Genomic DNA, 14,265 nt, shown 5'->3' with positions numbered 1-14,265 from the left:
AGAAATTAAGCTCACCAAAAGCTTATGGTGGCAATGTAGCCTAATTGGCTAGAACTTCTGCAGTTGGGAGTTCCATTAAAGTCTATAGTCTACAAGTTTTGAAGAACTGTTTAATTATTAAAGTGTGTCACCAGATTTCAACTGCAGGCTCTATGTATTATAAAAAAAATTAGCTATGCTCTATTGGGCTGGTGCTTTTATATCCATATATGAATGGCTGTATAGTCCATCTTCACCTACACAGTCTGACTGACAGCTCTTCAGTAGTGTTGGGCAAACCCGTGGATTTTCAGGTTCGGCCGAACATCTAAAAAAAGTTTGGTTCGAGTACTAGTTCAAAATTCCATTCAGATGAATGGGGGGCCCGAACATTCGTTTTTTGCCATGCTGTCATCTGCATGACTAGCGGCAAGCACAGACTCTGATTGGCGGAATCTCGTGGTGCTCACAGTGATCTCATTGAGGTCACCGCAGTTCATCGTCCTGGCTCACAGAGAAGTGCCAGAGATGGACACCTGCTGTAACGTAGATGACTTCACCACTGGTTACTGAATCTGTGCTTGCAGCATCTCATTCTCCCTTGGTTTTCAGCCTGGACGGTTGCATCATGGCACCATACATGTTGTGTCAGCGTGGAACTGCAACTCTCTGACTGGCGGTAATAATCTTACTGCTGATCAGATCCGCCAGTGACAGTGTGACAGCGTGGGAAACACCCGATGTTCAGGGTGCCGAACCTGAACAGTAACATGGACTTTCTGGAGAAGTCCGTGTTCTGGATCCATGCCTGAATAATAATAATAATAATCTTTTTTATATATAGCGCTAACATATTCCGCAGCTCTTTACAGTTTGCACACATTAACAGTAGTTGTTCGGTACGAACCCCAAACTTTACTGTTTGGGTTCGCTCGTCTCTACTCTTCAGTGTCTAAATCTCCGCCAACCTAGCCTGATTGACCGATCCACGGTATCCCTGTTGAGATCTCACACGGGTCAGTTCAAGCTGCAGCTGTCAGTCAGGGTGGGTGGCTACAGACTGAATATACTTGGACTGGTGAACTCTCACTTTTTAGCTGGAAAAATAATTTCATTTTAGTATAAAGATATAGTCACTCTGACATGGATTTTCAAAGTAAGTACATCAACCTCATCAGGTCTGAGACATGTATTAATTAATGTATGCAGTTTGTACTATGAAATCTAGTGACAGATCCGCTTTAATTAATTAAAACTGATATTCCACTAAATACTGTGTTTTCTTCTTTTCAGATAAAATTTGTGAGGGTATTGGATTTGGGGCTCTAGAACACGCCTTATCCATAAATGCGACAAACATTGATTCTTTTCTAAACTGTACAAAAGTTACTGGAAGTATCAACATCTTGCAATTTGCAGAAACTGGGTAAGTGCAATGCTAGTTAGTACGTTTAATGGAATGCGTTTTTAGACTGCACATTGAGTACTGTGTACAGTTTTGGGCACCGGTGCTCAGGAAGGATATAATGGAACTAGAGCGAGTACAAAAGAGGGTCTCAAAATTGATAAAGGGGATGGGGGAACTGCAATACCCAGAGAGATTAGCAAAACTAGGATTATTTAGTCTAGAAAAATGACGACTGAGGGCCAATCTAATAACCATGTATAAGTATATAAGGGGACAATACAAATATGTCTCCGAGGATCTGTTTATGCCAAGGAAGGTGACGGTCACAAGGGGGCATTCTCTGCATCTGGAGGAGAGAAGGTTTTTCCATCAACATAGAAGAGGATTCTTTACTGTTAGGGCAATGAGAATCTGGAATTCCTTGCCTGAGGAGGTGGTGATGGTGAACTCAGTCGAGGGGTTCAAGAGAGGCCTGGATGTCTTACTGGAGCATAACAATATTGTATCTTACAGTGATTAGGTTCTTTAGAAGGACGTAGATCTGGGGATTTATTCTGACGGAATATAGGCTGAACTGGATGGACAAATGTCTTTTTTTTGGCCTTGCTAACTATGTTACTATGTTCAGAGTTGTATTTTGAAATTTCTGATATCTTCTGTTCTTTTGAAGACTACCTCAATTGCTCAAAATGTATGCAGTTAATTTACTTTGCGTGCATTTTATTCTACCAACTGAACTGTACATGAAATAATGATTATAGAGAGTAGTGCCATCCCACATCCGTCTCTGACATCATGGAGCCTCAGCACATATCATCTGTCTCAGCCGTACATTATATTCCTGCACTAACCACATCTAAACCAATTACGTTTTTAGGGATCGTTATACCAATACACCAAGAATGGATCCAGCTAAACTGAACAATCTAAGAACAATCCGAGAAATATCAGGTAGGTCATTAGGATACAAAATAAGTCACCGTCCCGTTCAGGGCTCCTTTCCTATAACTTCTTCATGGCTTTCAAGATCTAAGCGCCATTTTTTTTAATCCATCTCATGGATAGGGCTGAGTTTCATCCAGTGCCGAAAATATTAAAGGGTTCTAGTAAATGATTGTGAGCAGATTTTTGTGGAAAATACAAGATTATTATATAGACAATTAATTGTATATATTTTTATATTTTGTACTTACCAATTACATGGAAAATGTAAATGAAAAAGTACTAGTATAATAACTACTTCCCTCTTGTTACAGGCTTTTTGATGATTCAATGGTGGCCAAAAAATGTCACTGATCTGAGTATTTTTGAAAATCTTGAAATAATCAGAGGCAGAACAAAACAATAGTAAGTATATTTAGGTTCTATATAATATTTTTTAATTTGATTATTTACAATTGATGAAAAAAAGAGACAAGCACACATAGGGTGATTCTGTATTGGGTAAAGGAAGTTAGGGGAAGGTGAAGGGGGGTGCTCGCGTGACCAGGTTGTGCATGTCTCAACCCCATTATATGCCCATAGAGTATACAGCTGCTCCAGTCACAGCCATGGATAGAAGGAAATCTTCATCGTCAAGACAGTAATGGATCGTGCAATCTGTATTCTGATGTTTAGGAGGCTATTAGCTTCTCCTGAAAGTGCAGGCCATTCACCGTTGGTCATTTTTGGGTAAAATGGACACCAAATATGTGTCTTCCCAAATGAAAGTCTTACGTGTGATTTACAAGAATATATAAGATTCCCTATGGAAACCTGACAATTTCTGTCTTTTACCTTCTAGTGGGAGATATTCACTCGTTATAACAAATCTTTCCATATCATCACTGGGATTACGATCTCTCACAGAAGTGAGCGATGGTGACATCATAATTAAAAGTAATAAAAAAGTCTGCTATCTTGACACAATGAACTGGACAAGTATATTCAGAACAAATAAACAACAGAACAGACTCTTGGAAAATAAAAAGGAGGAAGAATGTGGTAAGCAACCTTCTAAAGCCGCCAGTACTAGCCATTATAGAGAGATGGTAATGCACTGACCCAATGTACACCAATATGGCAGGAAAGCACTACTGTGCTCATTAGTGAAGTCAAAACAGTCCTAACGATACAGAGATATTCTAGCTTTTCAGCTGCCTGAGGCCAGAATTGAATAGCACCCATCCACCCCTTGTATAAAACATCCAGAAAAGGTGATTTTTCTGATGACACGCTGCTCAAGTCATCAAACTGCTGCACCCAATTACAGGCTCACATCTGGTGCTGACTGAATTCAGGAGGTGACAACCAGTGGATTTAATTGATTTTATTTTTTGGAAAACCGAAGCCCCTGGGTAAAATTACATTTAGCACAGACAACCTCTTTAAATTAACCTTAAATTTCATATCACCATTTGAAATGAAAGCCTGATATTACTTCTGTACACGCAGGTGACTTCTGTAGGAGCTAGTATAACTGTATTTCAACAGACGTACTGTATATTTGAAGGTCCTGCCCATGGACCATAACCAGAGACAAGACAGGTCCGGTGCCGCCCTTGGCCTGCTTTTACAGTGCCGCTCTAGGTGATTGAAAGGTCTCTTACTATGGGAGCATTTATTGAAAAATATACCTGGCTGTAACCATGAAGCCAGGGTTCGATTCATTGCTGTCCGTGGATTGAGCAGCATAACTTACTTGACTGGTTTCCGTTAAAGACGTGGTCTTTTGTATACACTTTAATAGCTGTGATTGAATATGTTACATTTTTCATATTTTGCAGTTGCTGAGGGGAAGCTTTGTGATCCTTTGTGCTCAGATGGTTGTTGGGGATCTGGACCCTCGATGTGTTTTTCCTGTCAAGCATTTAAACGTGGAAAAGAATGTGTAGCATCCTGCAATAATCTTACCGGGTAAATCTACATCTCCATTGCTTATTGATAGCCATCCATTTACCTCAATGTATTTTTAGCGCACTGTCTCTGGTATAATCAGCTTACATATATGTAGGGCCAGCGGTATGGGAGAGAAGGCTGGTCACTTGCCCAGTGGGGCCCCCTGTTGTGTTCTCAGTTGCTTTCTACACGCAGCGCAAACTGCGAGCACGACCAGTATTTGGACGGAGTAGTAATAAGGAGCTTCATTATTACTGGCAGCTTGAGAGAGTAAGCACCATGAGGGCTGGAACTTTTGATCATCCAATGCCCGCTGAGCCTTCTCTGGTGATGTATTATTACCAATCACCACCAAGCAGCAGAAGTAGCGTAGCGCCGGGGTCAGTTTGACATAGAATATAAAAGGGTTGTTCACTACTAGGACAATTCCTTCTCAATCTGAATGTTTGCCCCCATTATATAAAAACACCTATACTCTCCTCCGGTGTTGGCAAACGCGTTCCAGGAGCTCATATGAGGTTGTTATGTCATGTGAGCCCTGCGCCCAATCAGTGCTGGCGTCACTGTCCACATCTTCAGATGAATAGTAGTGGACAACCCCTTTAAATTTATGTACAACCTCTTTAACAAGTGAAAGTGAATTTCAGGCTGATTATGCTAGTGAAGAGCCTTGATGGATGTTGGGACAAACTGCAGATGTGCCGCAAAAGCATCCTCAGTGAGTCGGCTGGTGTTCTTACTGACGGTATCAGGCATACTATCAGCACACCAGCCGACTCACTGAGGATGCTGTTAGGTCCTAATTTTGACCCCTCTCTATTTGTCAGCTATATATCCTTATAAACACAGTGTGCTGTCTGTGCCGGTGACCCTCTCCCTCACCTCCTGCAAAGGAGGATAGAGTTATTTGTGCCCTAACTGACACATGACAGGACACAGCCGCTCCATTCTCTAGATTCCTACAGGTGTCTTTTACCTCATCCACTTCTATACTGCCCTGAAAAACTTGAATCTTGAGGATAGACGATAGAGCTGCCGTGTCCTGTTATTAGTCAATAGGGTACAACCGCCCTATTGTTCTCTGAAGGAGGTGATGCAGGGGGCAAAAACACAGCGCTGTGCTTATCAGCATTTTATAGCAAGTATATATATATATATATATATATATATATATAAAATATACAGTAGCATGTAAAAGGTTACCAATGGTCAAAATTACTGTTATTGCCTGGCATGTTCTTTTTTTCTTTTCTACCTTATCCATTATTATTATTATTATTATTATTATTATGCATTTATATAGCGCCATTTACTCCATGGCGCTTTACATGTGAAAAGGGGAAATATAGACAAGAATAATGAACATGTGTAAGACAAGGGACACAAGTACATAAGGAGAGGGGACCCTGTCCGCGAGGGCTCACAGTCTACAGGGATGGGTGAGGATATAGTAGGAGAGGGTAGAATTCAATTTGTCTCCACACCCCCGACCACTGCGATAATTTCTCATTTGTCACCTTAGTATTAATGCGCTTCGTTGCCAAGTGGGTTATGTGAACAGGTCGTGAGGGTCCTTTCAAGTAGGGTGTTGGTAATGCAGTCCCCTGCTACTCCATAGTCGTTCCTTGTAGTACCGCTTCTTGGACCTGAAATCCAGCTCCTACCTGTGCCCTCGGCATGAACACAGGTGCATCGCATCTCAGCGTAGGTTTCCCGTGGGGATTCTGTTGTGAAGTCGTAGACTCCTCTCCACTTTGTAGTCTCCCCATGCCCGAAGCCACTGCGGTCTCCTCCTTATCCTTGACAGCCGCTTCCTTAACCGCGTTAAGAGGAGGTTTCCTGCCACCTGGTCGCTGCACAGAAAGCGCTGACACATCCTTCCTCATCCTACCAGTACCCGAAGCTGTCACGGCCTCCCGACTCCTCTCCCCGCTTTTAACAGCTGTTACCTTGATTGCAGTGAGGGGAGACTTTCTACCGCCGGACTCCCGCTGCAAAGAAACCGCTGCATCACCTTTCTTCCACGTCCTCCCGGTATCTGAAGAATCCGCGGTCTCGCGACACTTCTCCTCCCTCTTGACAGCCGATGCATGGGCCGCGAAGAGAGGGGATTTCCAGCTGCGAAGAAACTGCTGAATCATATCCAGTGTCCTTCAGCCGCCTCACAGTGCCCGGTGCCGCCCTGGCCTCCTGATTCTCCTCACCAGGGACAGCCGCCGCTTGGATCACCGTGAAGGGAGATCTTCTGTCAGCAGGATCTCTGGGGGTCAACGAATCCTGGCATGTTCTTGATGCTTTTGAGTCCAAAGTATCCACTATTTAGTAGGCTGTCGTTGCTTTAGTAGGGAAAGCTGCAGGAGCTCCTGTGAAGCACGTTTGCCTCCTTCCCTTGCAAGCCACCATTACTGTGCTACATACTGTGGTTATACAGTGAAGAGGAAAAGGGTAGCAGTTGTCTTGAACTTTTGATCGTGAGACTACCATCACTTTATAGGCAATCATTTTGGATATCTCATGCATAAATTTGACTTGCAACTATTTAGCATATGATTAGTTATGCAGCGTCTTGTCATGTCACTGCATTGTTACTGTTTTGCTGGTGGTGGTGTCAAAATTTTTAACTTCCTGTATCATACAAAATACCACTTGTTCTCACATTCCCTAATAGCTTATTGTGTTAGTAGGTTGACTCTTGAATGAAAGGTCACTGGTTCGATGAGCAGCCATAAAGACAATTTCCCAAGAAAAGAGAAACAGCCTCATCCAGCTAATCGATAGCGATCTCTCGGCCAAGAAAATTGCCAAACTGCATCATGTAACTGCCATGACAATTGGAAGAATATGAAATGAAGTCTGTTCATCCATTCAAAAGCCGAGAGATGGCTGTCCTGGCAAAATATCAGAGTCAACAAGTCGACTCATCCCAAGGTCTATCAGTTCTGGCGCGACAAAGAAGACAGCGGAGGTGACGAACATGCTTTATAATAGTGAGATCACAGACATCGATTCAAGCACCATGTGATGCACATTACACAAGTCTGGAATGGGGCCCCGAATGAAAGTGAAGAAGCCTCAACTTCAATATGCATCATAAGAAACGTCAATTCAAGTTTGCAAACAAGTATGAGAACTTGAGAAGTGGACATTGAAAGATTTGAAACAAGTGATTTGGAGCTATGACACAAAAGTCAATAGACTAGGCTGTGAAAGGTGCAAATAGGTCTGAAATAAACAAGGGAAAAAGGGGCTAACGGATTGAGAAATTGAAGGAAATGTCAAGTTCTGTGGAGGAAGCCTGATAATATGAAGTTTCACAGCCAACGGTATTGGTACTTGACTAGGATCGCTGGTGGTCTCAATGCTGAGCTATACGTATGTGAGTATCCTACAAGATGAGTTACTTCATACACTCAAGTACTATGGGTATCAAAAGGACGACATAGTGTTCTAGCAGGAAAACAACACAAAGCATTCGTCGAGATTGGCGAGGAAATGGTTCAATGACAATGAAGTAGAGGTGCTGGATTGGCCCCTACACTCCCCAGACCTCAACCCAATTAAACACTTGTGGGTAGAATTCGAGAAAATACTGTATACATACCCAAGTGAGTCTATCAGTATGCACCAACTTTGGGAACGTGTAAAAGAGACCTGGGATCAGATTTTGGTTGACACATGTTTAAATTTGATCTAGAGCATGCCCAGAAGGATTCGGCAGTGTTGAAAGTCAAAGGTGGATTTGCAAAATGCTAACAAAATAATAATAATTAAAATCTAGATCTTTATGAGCAAAACAGTAACAGTGCAATGACATGACAAGAATCTGCATAACTAATCATATGCTAATTAGGAGCAAGTCAAGTTTAAGTATGCGATAGCCAAGATGATTGTCTATAAATAAAATTATGGTAGTCTTATGTTCTAATGAGAAGTGGATAATCAGATATCGAGCATGAAAGTCAAAAGTTCAAAACATTGTTACCCTTTTGCTCTTCACTGTATAGCCCCCCAAAAACCACATAGACCATGGGTAAATCACATACAGTTATTTATTCTCTTCCAACTTTGCAACATACTATTACATCACAAAATGAGGGTGGTCAACATAAGGTTCTGTACAGTTATGGCATATTGATGATCTGTCTCTGACAGACATAATACAGAACAGTACAGAAGAATTGTGATTGTAAGCCCCAATGAGGGCAGTTATGATGATGCCTGTAAACGCTGTGAAATTAATGGTGCTATAAGTTACAAAAAATAAATAAATTCATTAAAAAAATAGCTTTTTAAAAATGCTGGGAAAAATAGGAAACATAAAGTGCTGTGTCATGGCGTAATGGATTATTATTCAGGAGGGTACTTTTAGTGGGTGCAGGGTTTGCAGTTACAATCAGGCCCTGGTGCTTGGGAAGAAGGGTGGGGGCAAGATGCCCTTTTTCCCAACATGAGAAGACTAAGGGTACTTGCACATGCTGCGGATTATGCTGCGGATTTTGCAAAATCCACAGGTAAATCCGCAGATCAAAAGACCTGCGGTTTATCTGCGGATTAGCCTGCGGTTTTGCCCTGCGGTTTTCAACTCCACAATGGAGGAGATGGTAAACCGCAGTGGAATCCGCAGAAAGAATTGACATGTCAATTCTTTCTGCGGTTTTGAAACCGCAGCAAATCTGCGCGGAAAATTCCGCAGCGTCTGCACAGCGTTTTTTTTTTCCATAGGGTATAAAGGTACTGTACAACGCAGCAGAAACTGCTGCGGATCCGCAGGGCCAAATCCGCTGCGGATACGTCGCAGAATCCGCAGCATGTGCACACACCCTAATGCCTTTAAAAACCTGTGATAATTGAGGATGATGTAGGAAATTTTTCAATGGGTTGATGAGCTTCAAGTTATGTTACTGCTAACATAAAATAGTATGATCACCGGGTAACCTGCACCCTGTATGGAAGGTGTGTTATGTAATCCTTGGCTGTATTGTTTCTCTAATGCATGTGTTCCGTGAGATACCACAGCTAATCTAACGGAAGCATTTTCCATTCTCTGTTTAGTTTTTCTAATTTAATAAAGCACTATACCGACCAACAGAAAATCCTTTCCGAACACTTTCTAATTAGAACACTAATTTTAGCTCATCTTCTGACGACTTGCGTAATACCTGGATGAAGTTTCAGAAACACACAGAAAGCCATAATGAAATTGAGCACATAACTCTTGATTGCATTAAAACTGTCTTTAATCTTCTTCTTAGTCCGACCTTTAGCTTTCCTGGAAAACTAGATCTCCGTGTCATTGCAAGATTTCTTAAATGCATAAAGTATAATTGGACAGCAGGGTTTGTGCGTCGTAGCAGCTTACAATTGCTAATCCATTCTAGTTTTCCTGCATCTTGCAGTTACACATCCTATGAAAACATAACCAGCACCTTTCTATGCTAACAACCAGGGCCAGACTGGCCATTTGGCAATTCTGGCAAACGCCAGAAGGGCCTGTCTGGTCGTGGGCTGCCTTGTCTGCTAACAGAATCAGTATTCTCAAGACACCTATTCTGTTGTGACAGAGCACAAAGTCGCTGACTCCGTCACTTACCCCAGTAGGCCATAGGTGTCATTAGTAATATTGGTCTTATAGCAAATATTGCTATCCTCCATCAAAGGTAATATTAGTAATATATCCCATCTGGTGCTTGGGGACAGGGACAGTATGGGCCTGTGTGATTTCAAATGCCAGGGCTGAATTTCAGTCCCAGTCCATACCTGCTAACAACTAAAAGGTTTACTATCAGTTGCAACGCGGCCATTATAAATTCCAATAAGATTTTCATAGAGAATCATTGTTGTCATTTTATCAAGCAATTTTTGGTAATTTTGTGTAAGTTCACCCATATTAGTCTAGGCCGGGTATATTCTCTCATGCAAGACCATTAGCTCAATTATGGTAATAACACTCGGCGGGGGGCGTGTCCTAGCTGGCCATGTGAGAGGACGCTCAGGAGAAAGCTCACGCTGCCATTGAGAGATTAATCATGTGCAGATTTTATTGCCTGCCCTAAATCAAGTGCTGGCTGCTGCCTGAAGGTCCTGGGACCAGAAGAGTGCCGGCCGGGCGTCTGCAGAGGGAGAGATGACCAGACGGAGGCAGCGAGATGCGGGTGGAGGAGAGGCTGGAGCGATCCAAGATGGCGCCGCGGCCAGGGAGGAAGCTGCAAAAGCTAATGCCGCATGTCAGAAGCACATAGCAGCCGCTGCAAAGCTCCAGCAATTCGCACGGGTAGAAGCTATGAAGGAGTCAGAGACACCAGGAGGAGATGGATCGGACAAGGAGGAGGAGGTGTCTTCTGAACATGAGACTGAGGTACAGAAGGGGGCAGGGGGAAGTAATATGGCCGTGGTGACAGAGGCACAGAACGAAGAGAGGCCAGGAGGGGAGTCGACCCTGAGAGATGTCTTTAACTTGGTCTCCTCATGGAAGCAGACCCTGCAGGAGGTAAAAGGTGAAATAGCTCACATAAATAAAGCTCTGCAGAATGTGGATAAGCGCATGGGTGCAGTAGAGGAGAGGGTGAGCACTGCAGAAGACCATGTAGTAAAGTTGCAAAAAGCGGAGAAAAAGATTGCTCAGGCACTGTCAGAAATGGCTGCAAAAATTGTTGGCTGAGGGAGAAAACTGGAGCTGAGATTCTTACGAAAGTTTTTGCTGTGGAAAGGGCTCACATGGTCCCTCCACAACCCCCTGCCCCAGGAGCTAACCCCCGTACTATGCTTGCTAAAATTCTGAACTACAGGGACAGAGACATTATTCTCAGGAGGGCCAGAGAATTGGAGGATCTAACTGTCGATGGACAGAGGATTGCCATTTATCCGGATTATTCTGCTGCGGTCCAAAAACAGAGAATGTAATTTACTGGGGTCAAGAGACGTTTGAGAGAACTGGGGGTGCAGTACTGCATGCTGTTCCCGGCAAAGCTGCGGGTGGTAGCCTTTGAAAAAGTCCAGTTTTTTCTTACACCAGAGGACGCTACCCAGTGGATCAACATTAATGCTAAAAAGCTACAAGCCAAAGGGGACTGAGCACCTGTGTTAGTTCGGGTGTGAGTTGTTTTTTATGCCTGGAGTGGGAGAACTGAGTCTTTTTGATACATGCTCCCTTTTGGCATTGTTTTCAGAGTTTGGAATGTTCGGTCTGTCTAATTACAGGCTCTTATTGATGTTGTTGTTATATACAGTATGGGAGGAGATGGAGATTTGATTTGGAGTGCTGCGTCGACGCACTGTAATTTCTCTTCAATGTGAAATGTTTTGGTAGTTTTGCACCAATGTATAGAGTTGTGGTTTCGGTGGTGGCGGGAGGGGAAAGTCGAACAAAGAGAGTGTGTGTATTGGGCAGAGGAGCCCCACTCTCGATGAGAGGAAGATACTATAGTTTTGGGAAGGGAAAGGGGGGGAGAAGGGAGTTTAGGGGGGAGGGGCCGGTAGACTGTTTGTATGGGAGAGAGGGGTTCGTCTACAGTATGTTAAGTGATGTTATGGGGGATCATACTAAAGTTCTGAGCTGGAATGTAAGAGGCTTGGCTGATAATACCAGGTGGGCGGCTGTCCTTCAGTATGTCCAAGACCAGAGGGCTTCGTTGATATGTTTACTTAAGATGCGCTTAGTGCGAGAGAGAGTGGACATGTTGAAAAGGAATTGGATACAGAAGGCTTATCACTCTACCTTCTCTACGTACTCCAGGGGGGGTGTCGGTCTTAATTCCCATGGGGACAAGGCATAAGGAAATGTAAGTGCATATTGATGCGGATGGACAATATGTGGTGGTGATATGTAAGATGTTTGGGGTGCTGTTGTGTGTTGCCGCCATGTATATCCCGCCCCCATATTCAAGTAGGAAAATCAGAGAAGTGATGGAACTGACTGGTCTTAGGGGGGTATGCCTCTTTTGGTTATTGGGGATCTGAATAACATATATGATGATTTCTGGGACAAAAGCAAGAACACTCAAAATAGGACACAAAGTCATGTCACCCCATTTGGTACATATATACAGGAGATTGGGTTGGTTGATTTGTGGAGGGTGAGACATATTCGGGAAAGGGGGTATTCATGTTACTCACCGGCACACGACACCCTGTCTAGAATAGACATGGCTTTGGGAAATGAGATGGTGAATTCAATGGTGAAGGAGGTGAGGTATTTGCTCAGGGCAGTCTCGGATCACTGCCCTGTTGAGGTAGAGTTGTGGTCGGCGCAGACAATGGTCGGGCGCAGGGGAGAGTGGAAAATTCACCCTAACTGGTTGAATAGCTTAGACCTAGAGGGAATACAATGGGAGGTGGTGGAGTATTTTACCATTAATGAGGGAAGTGCTGAGATGTCTACTGTCTGGGAGGCTATGAAGGCATACCTAAGAGGGCTATTATTTAGAGATATTAGTAGATGTAAGGCAAAGACAAAGCAGTTAGGGAAGGAAGCGATAAAGAGGTTAAAGGAAGCTGAGGATGAAATGGTGACTGTCAACACGGTGGAGGCTAGGAATAGAATGAAGGTTGCCCAAAAGAATGTAAATAAAATCTTCCTGGATAGAGCTGAAAGGAGAAGGGAATTCCAACAGCTGGCTTTTTACCAGGATGGGGAGAGGGTGGGACACAGTGTCAGGGAGGCTGTGGTGGCTGCTGCACGCAATGTTGATCATTAACAGATCAAGCAACTGACAGAATCTATGGATGGAAGGCTTTTGAGTGTCATTGTAAAAAAAGGTGCCTATGTTGGTCCCTTTTTTTGGTTTTGAATGTCAGAAATGTTTATTTCTAAATTTTGTGTTGTTATATTGGTTTACCTGGTGAAAATAAACAAGTGAGATGGGTATATATTTGGTTTTTATTAAATTGCCTAATAATTCGGCACAGTAATAATTACCTGCACAAACAGATATCCTCCTAAGATAGCCAAATCTAAAAAAATCCCACTCCAACTTCCAAAAATATTAAGCTTTGATATTTATGAGTCTTTTCGGTTGCTTGAGAACATAGTTGTTGTTCAATGATAAAAAGAATCATCTCAAATACAACTTGCCTAATAATAATTATGCAAACAGTGTATAATGCTCCATATATAATGGGCCCCATTTATAATGCTCCAGTGTATAAAGGGCCCCATTTATAATACGCAGGTGTATGATGGGCCCCATGGATGATGCTCCAGTGTATGATGGGCCCCATTTATAATGCTCCAGTGTATGATGGGCCCATATAATGCTCCATATATAATGGGCCCCATATGATGCTCCAGTGTATAATGGGCCCTATCTATGATGCTCAAGTGTATGATGGGCCCCATATATAATTCTCCAGTGTATAATGCTCCCCATATATTGCTCCAAACATTAAAAAAATGAAATACCTCTCTTCGCTGAGCACTGCTCTACTCTAGACTCCTCAGCGTCGCCATCTTCCAGCTCTCTGCACTTGGACTGTTCAGGCAGAGGGCATACAGATTTGACGTCATCGCGCTCTCTGACCTGAATGTCACTGTCAGGAAACGTGGAAGAAGTCACAGCGGTGGAGCAGGGAGAGGTAAGTATTGCAAATGCTGGTGCCCTGAGCAAGCAGGGGGGGCCCACTCATGGGCGACGGCACTGGCACAGGCCCCTCATAGTATGACAGTGTCTGTGACAGCGAGTGAGCCCCCCCACGTCAAAGACACTGGCGTACTGTGAGGGGCCCTGTGCCAGGGCCATCACCCACGAGTGGGCCCCCCACCTGCTCAGGGCACCGCCACTTGCCCGGGTGCGCCAGGTGCTGACGCCGGCCCTGGGGGGGTACAGCCCAGTTAGGGAGGTGGAAAAACTGGCATATGTTGAGATGTAGACTGGACATTCAGCAGCTGCAAATGGAGGAATTGGAGAAGTTGGAGAAAGAGGAGGACAAAGCGAGCCATTTTGCTGGCAACCTATGTGTCATCAGGGGAAGGTGGGACAAAATCCTTTGAAACCCATGCATGGTTC

General features: G+C 43.5%; 1 protein-coding gene across 1 annotated transcript in view; it reads left to right on the top strand.

Moving 5' to 3' along the window:
• EGFR (epidermal growth factor receptor) overlaps positions 1 to 14,265 on the top strand; it is a 278,427-nt gene that overhangs the window by 198,645 nt on the left and 65,517 nt on the right. Inside the window, exons 9-13 of the mRNA XM_073550044.1 lie at positions 1,273 to 1,405; positions 2,265 to 2,338; positions 2,644 to 2,734; positions 3,171 to 3,370; positions 4,153 to 4,282. Coding sequence (XP_073406145.1) covers positions 1,273 to 1,405; positions 2,265 to 2,338; positions 2,644 to 2,734; positions 3,171 to 3,370; positions 4,153 to 4,282 — 628 coding nt within the window. The remainder of the gene's footprint in view (positions 1 to 1,272; positions 1,406 to 2,264; positions 2,339 to 2,643; positions 2,735 to 3,170; positions 3,371 to 4,152; positions 4,283 to 14,265) is intronic.

This window comes from Dendrobates tinctorius, unplaced genomic scaffold (genome assembly GCF_039654945.1).
Source record: "Dendrobates tinctorius isolate UK_male_01 unplaced genomic scaffold, ASM3965494v1 ptg000162l, whole genome shotgun sequence".
In the NCBI taxonomy this organism is placed as follows: Eukaryota; Metazoa; Chordata; class Amphibia; order Anura; family Dendrobatidae; genus Dendrobates; species Dendrobates tinctorius.
Note: the sequence above shows the minus strand (reverse complement) of the source record. Positions and strands in the feature narration are given on the sequence as shown.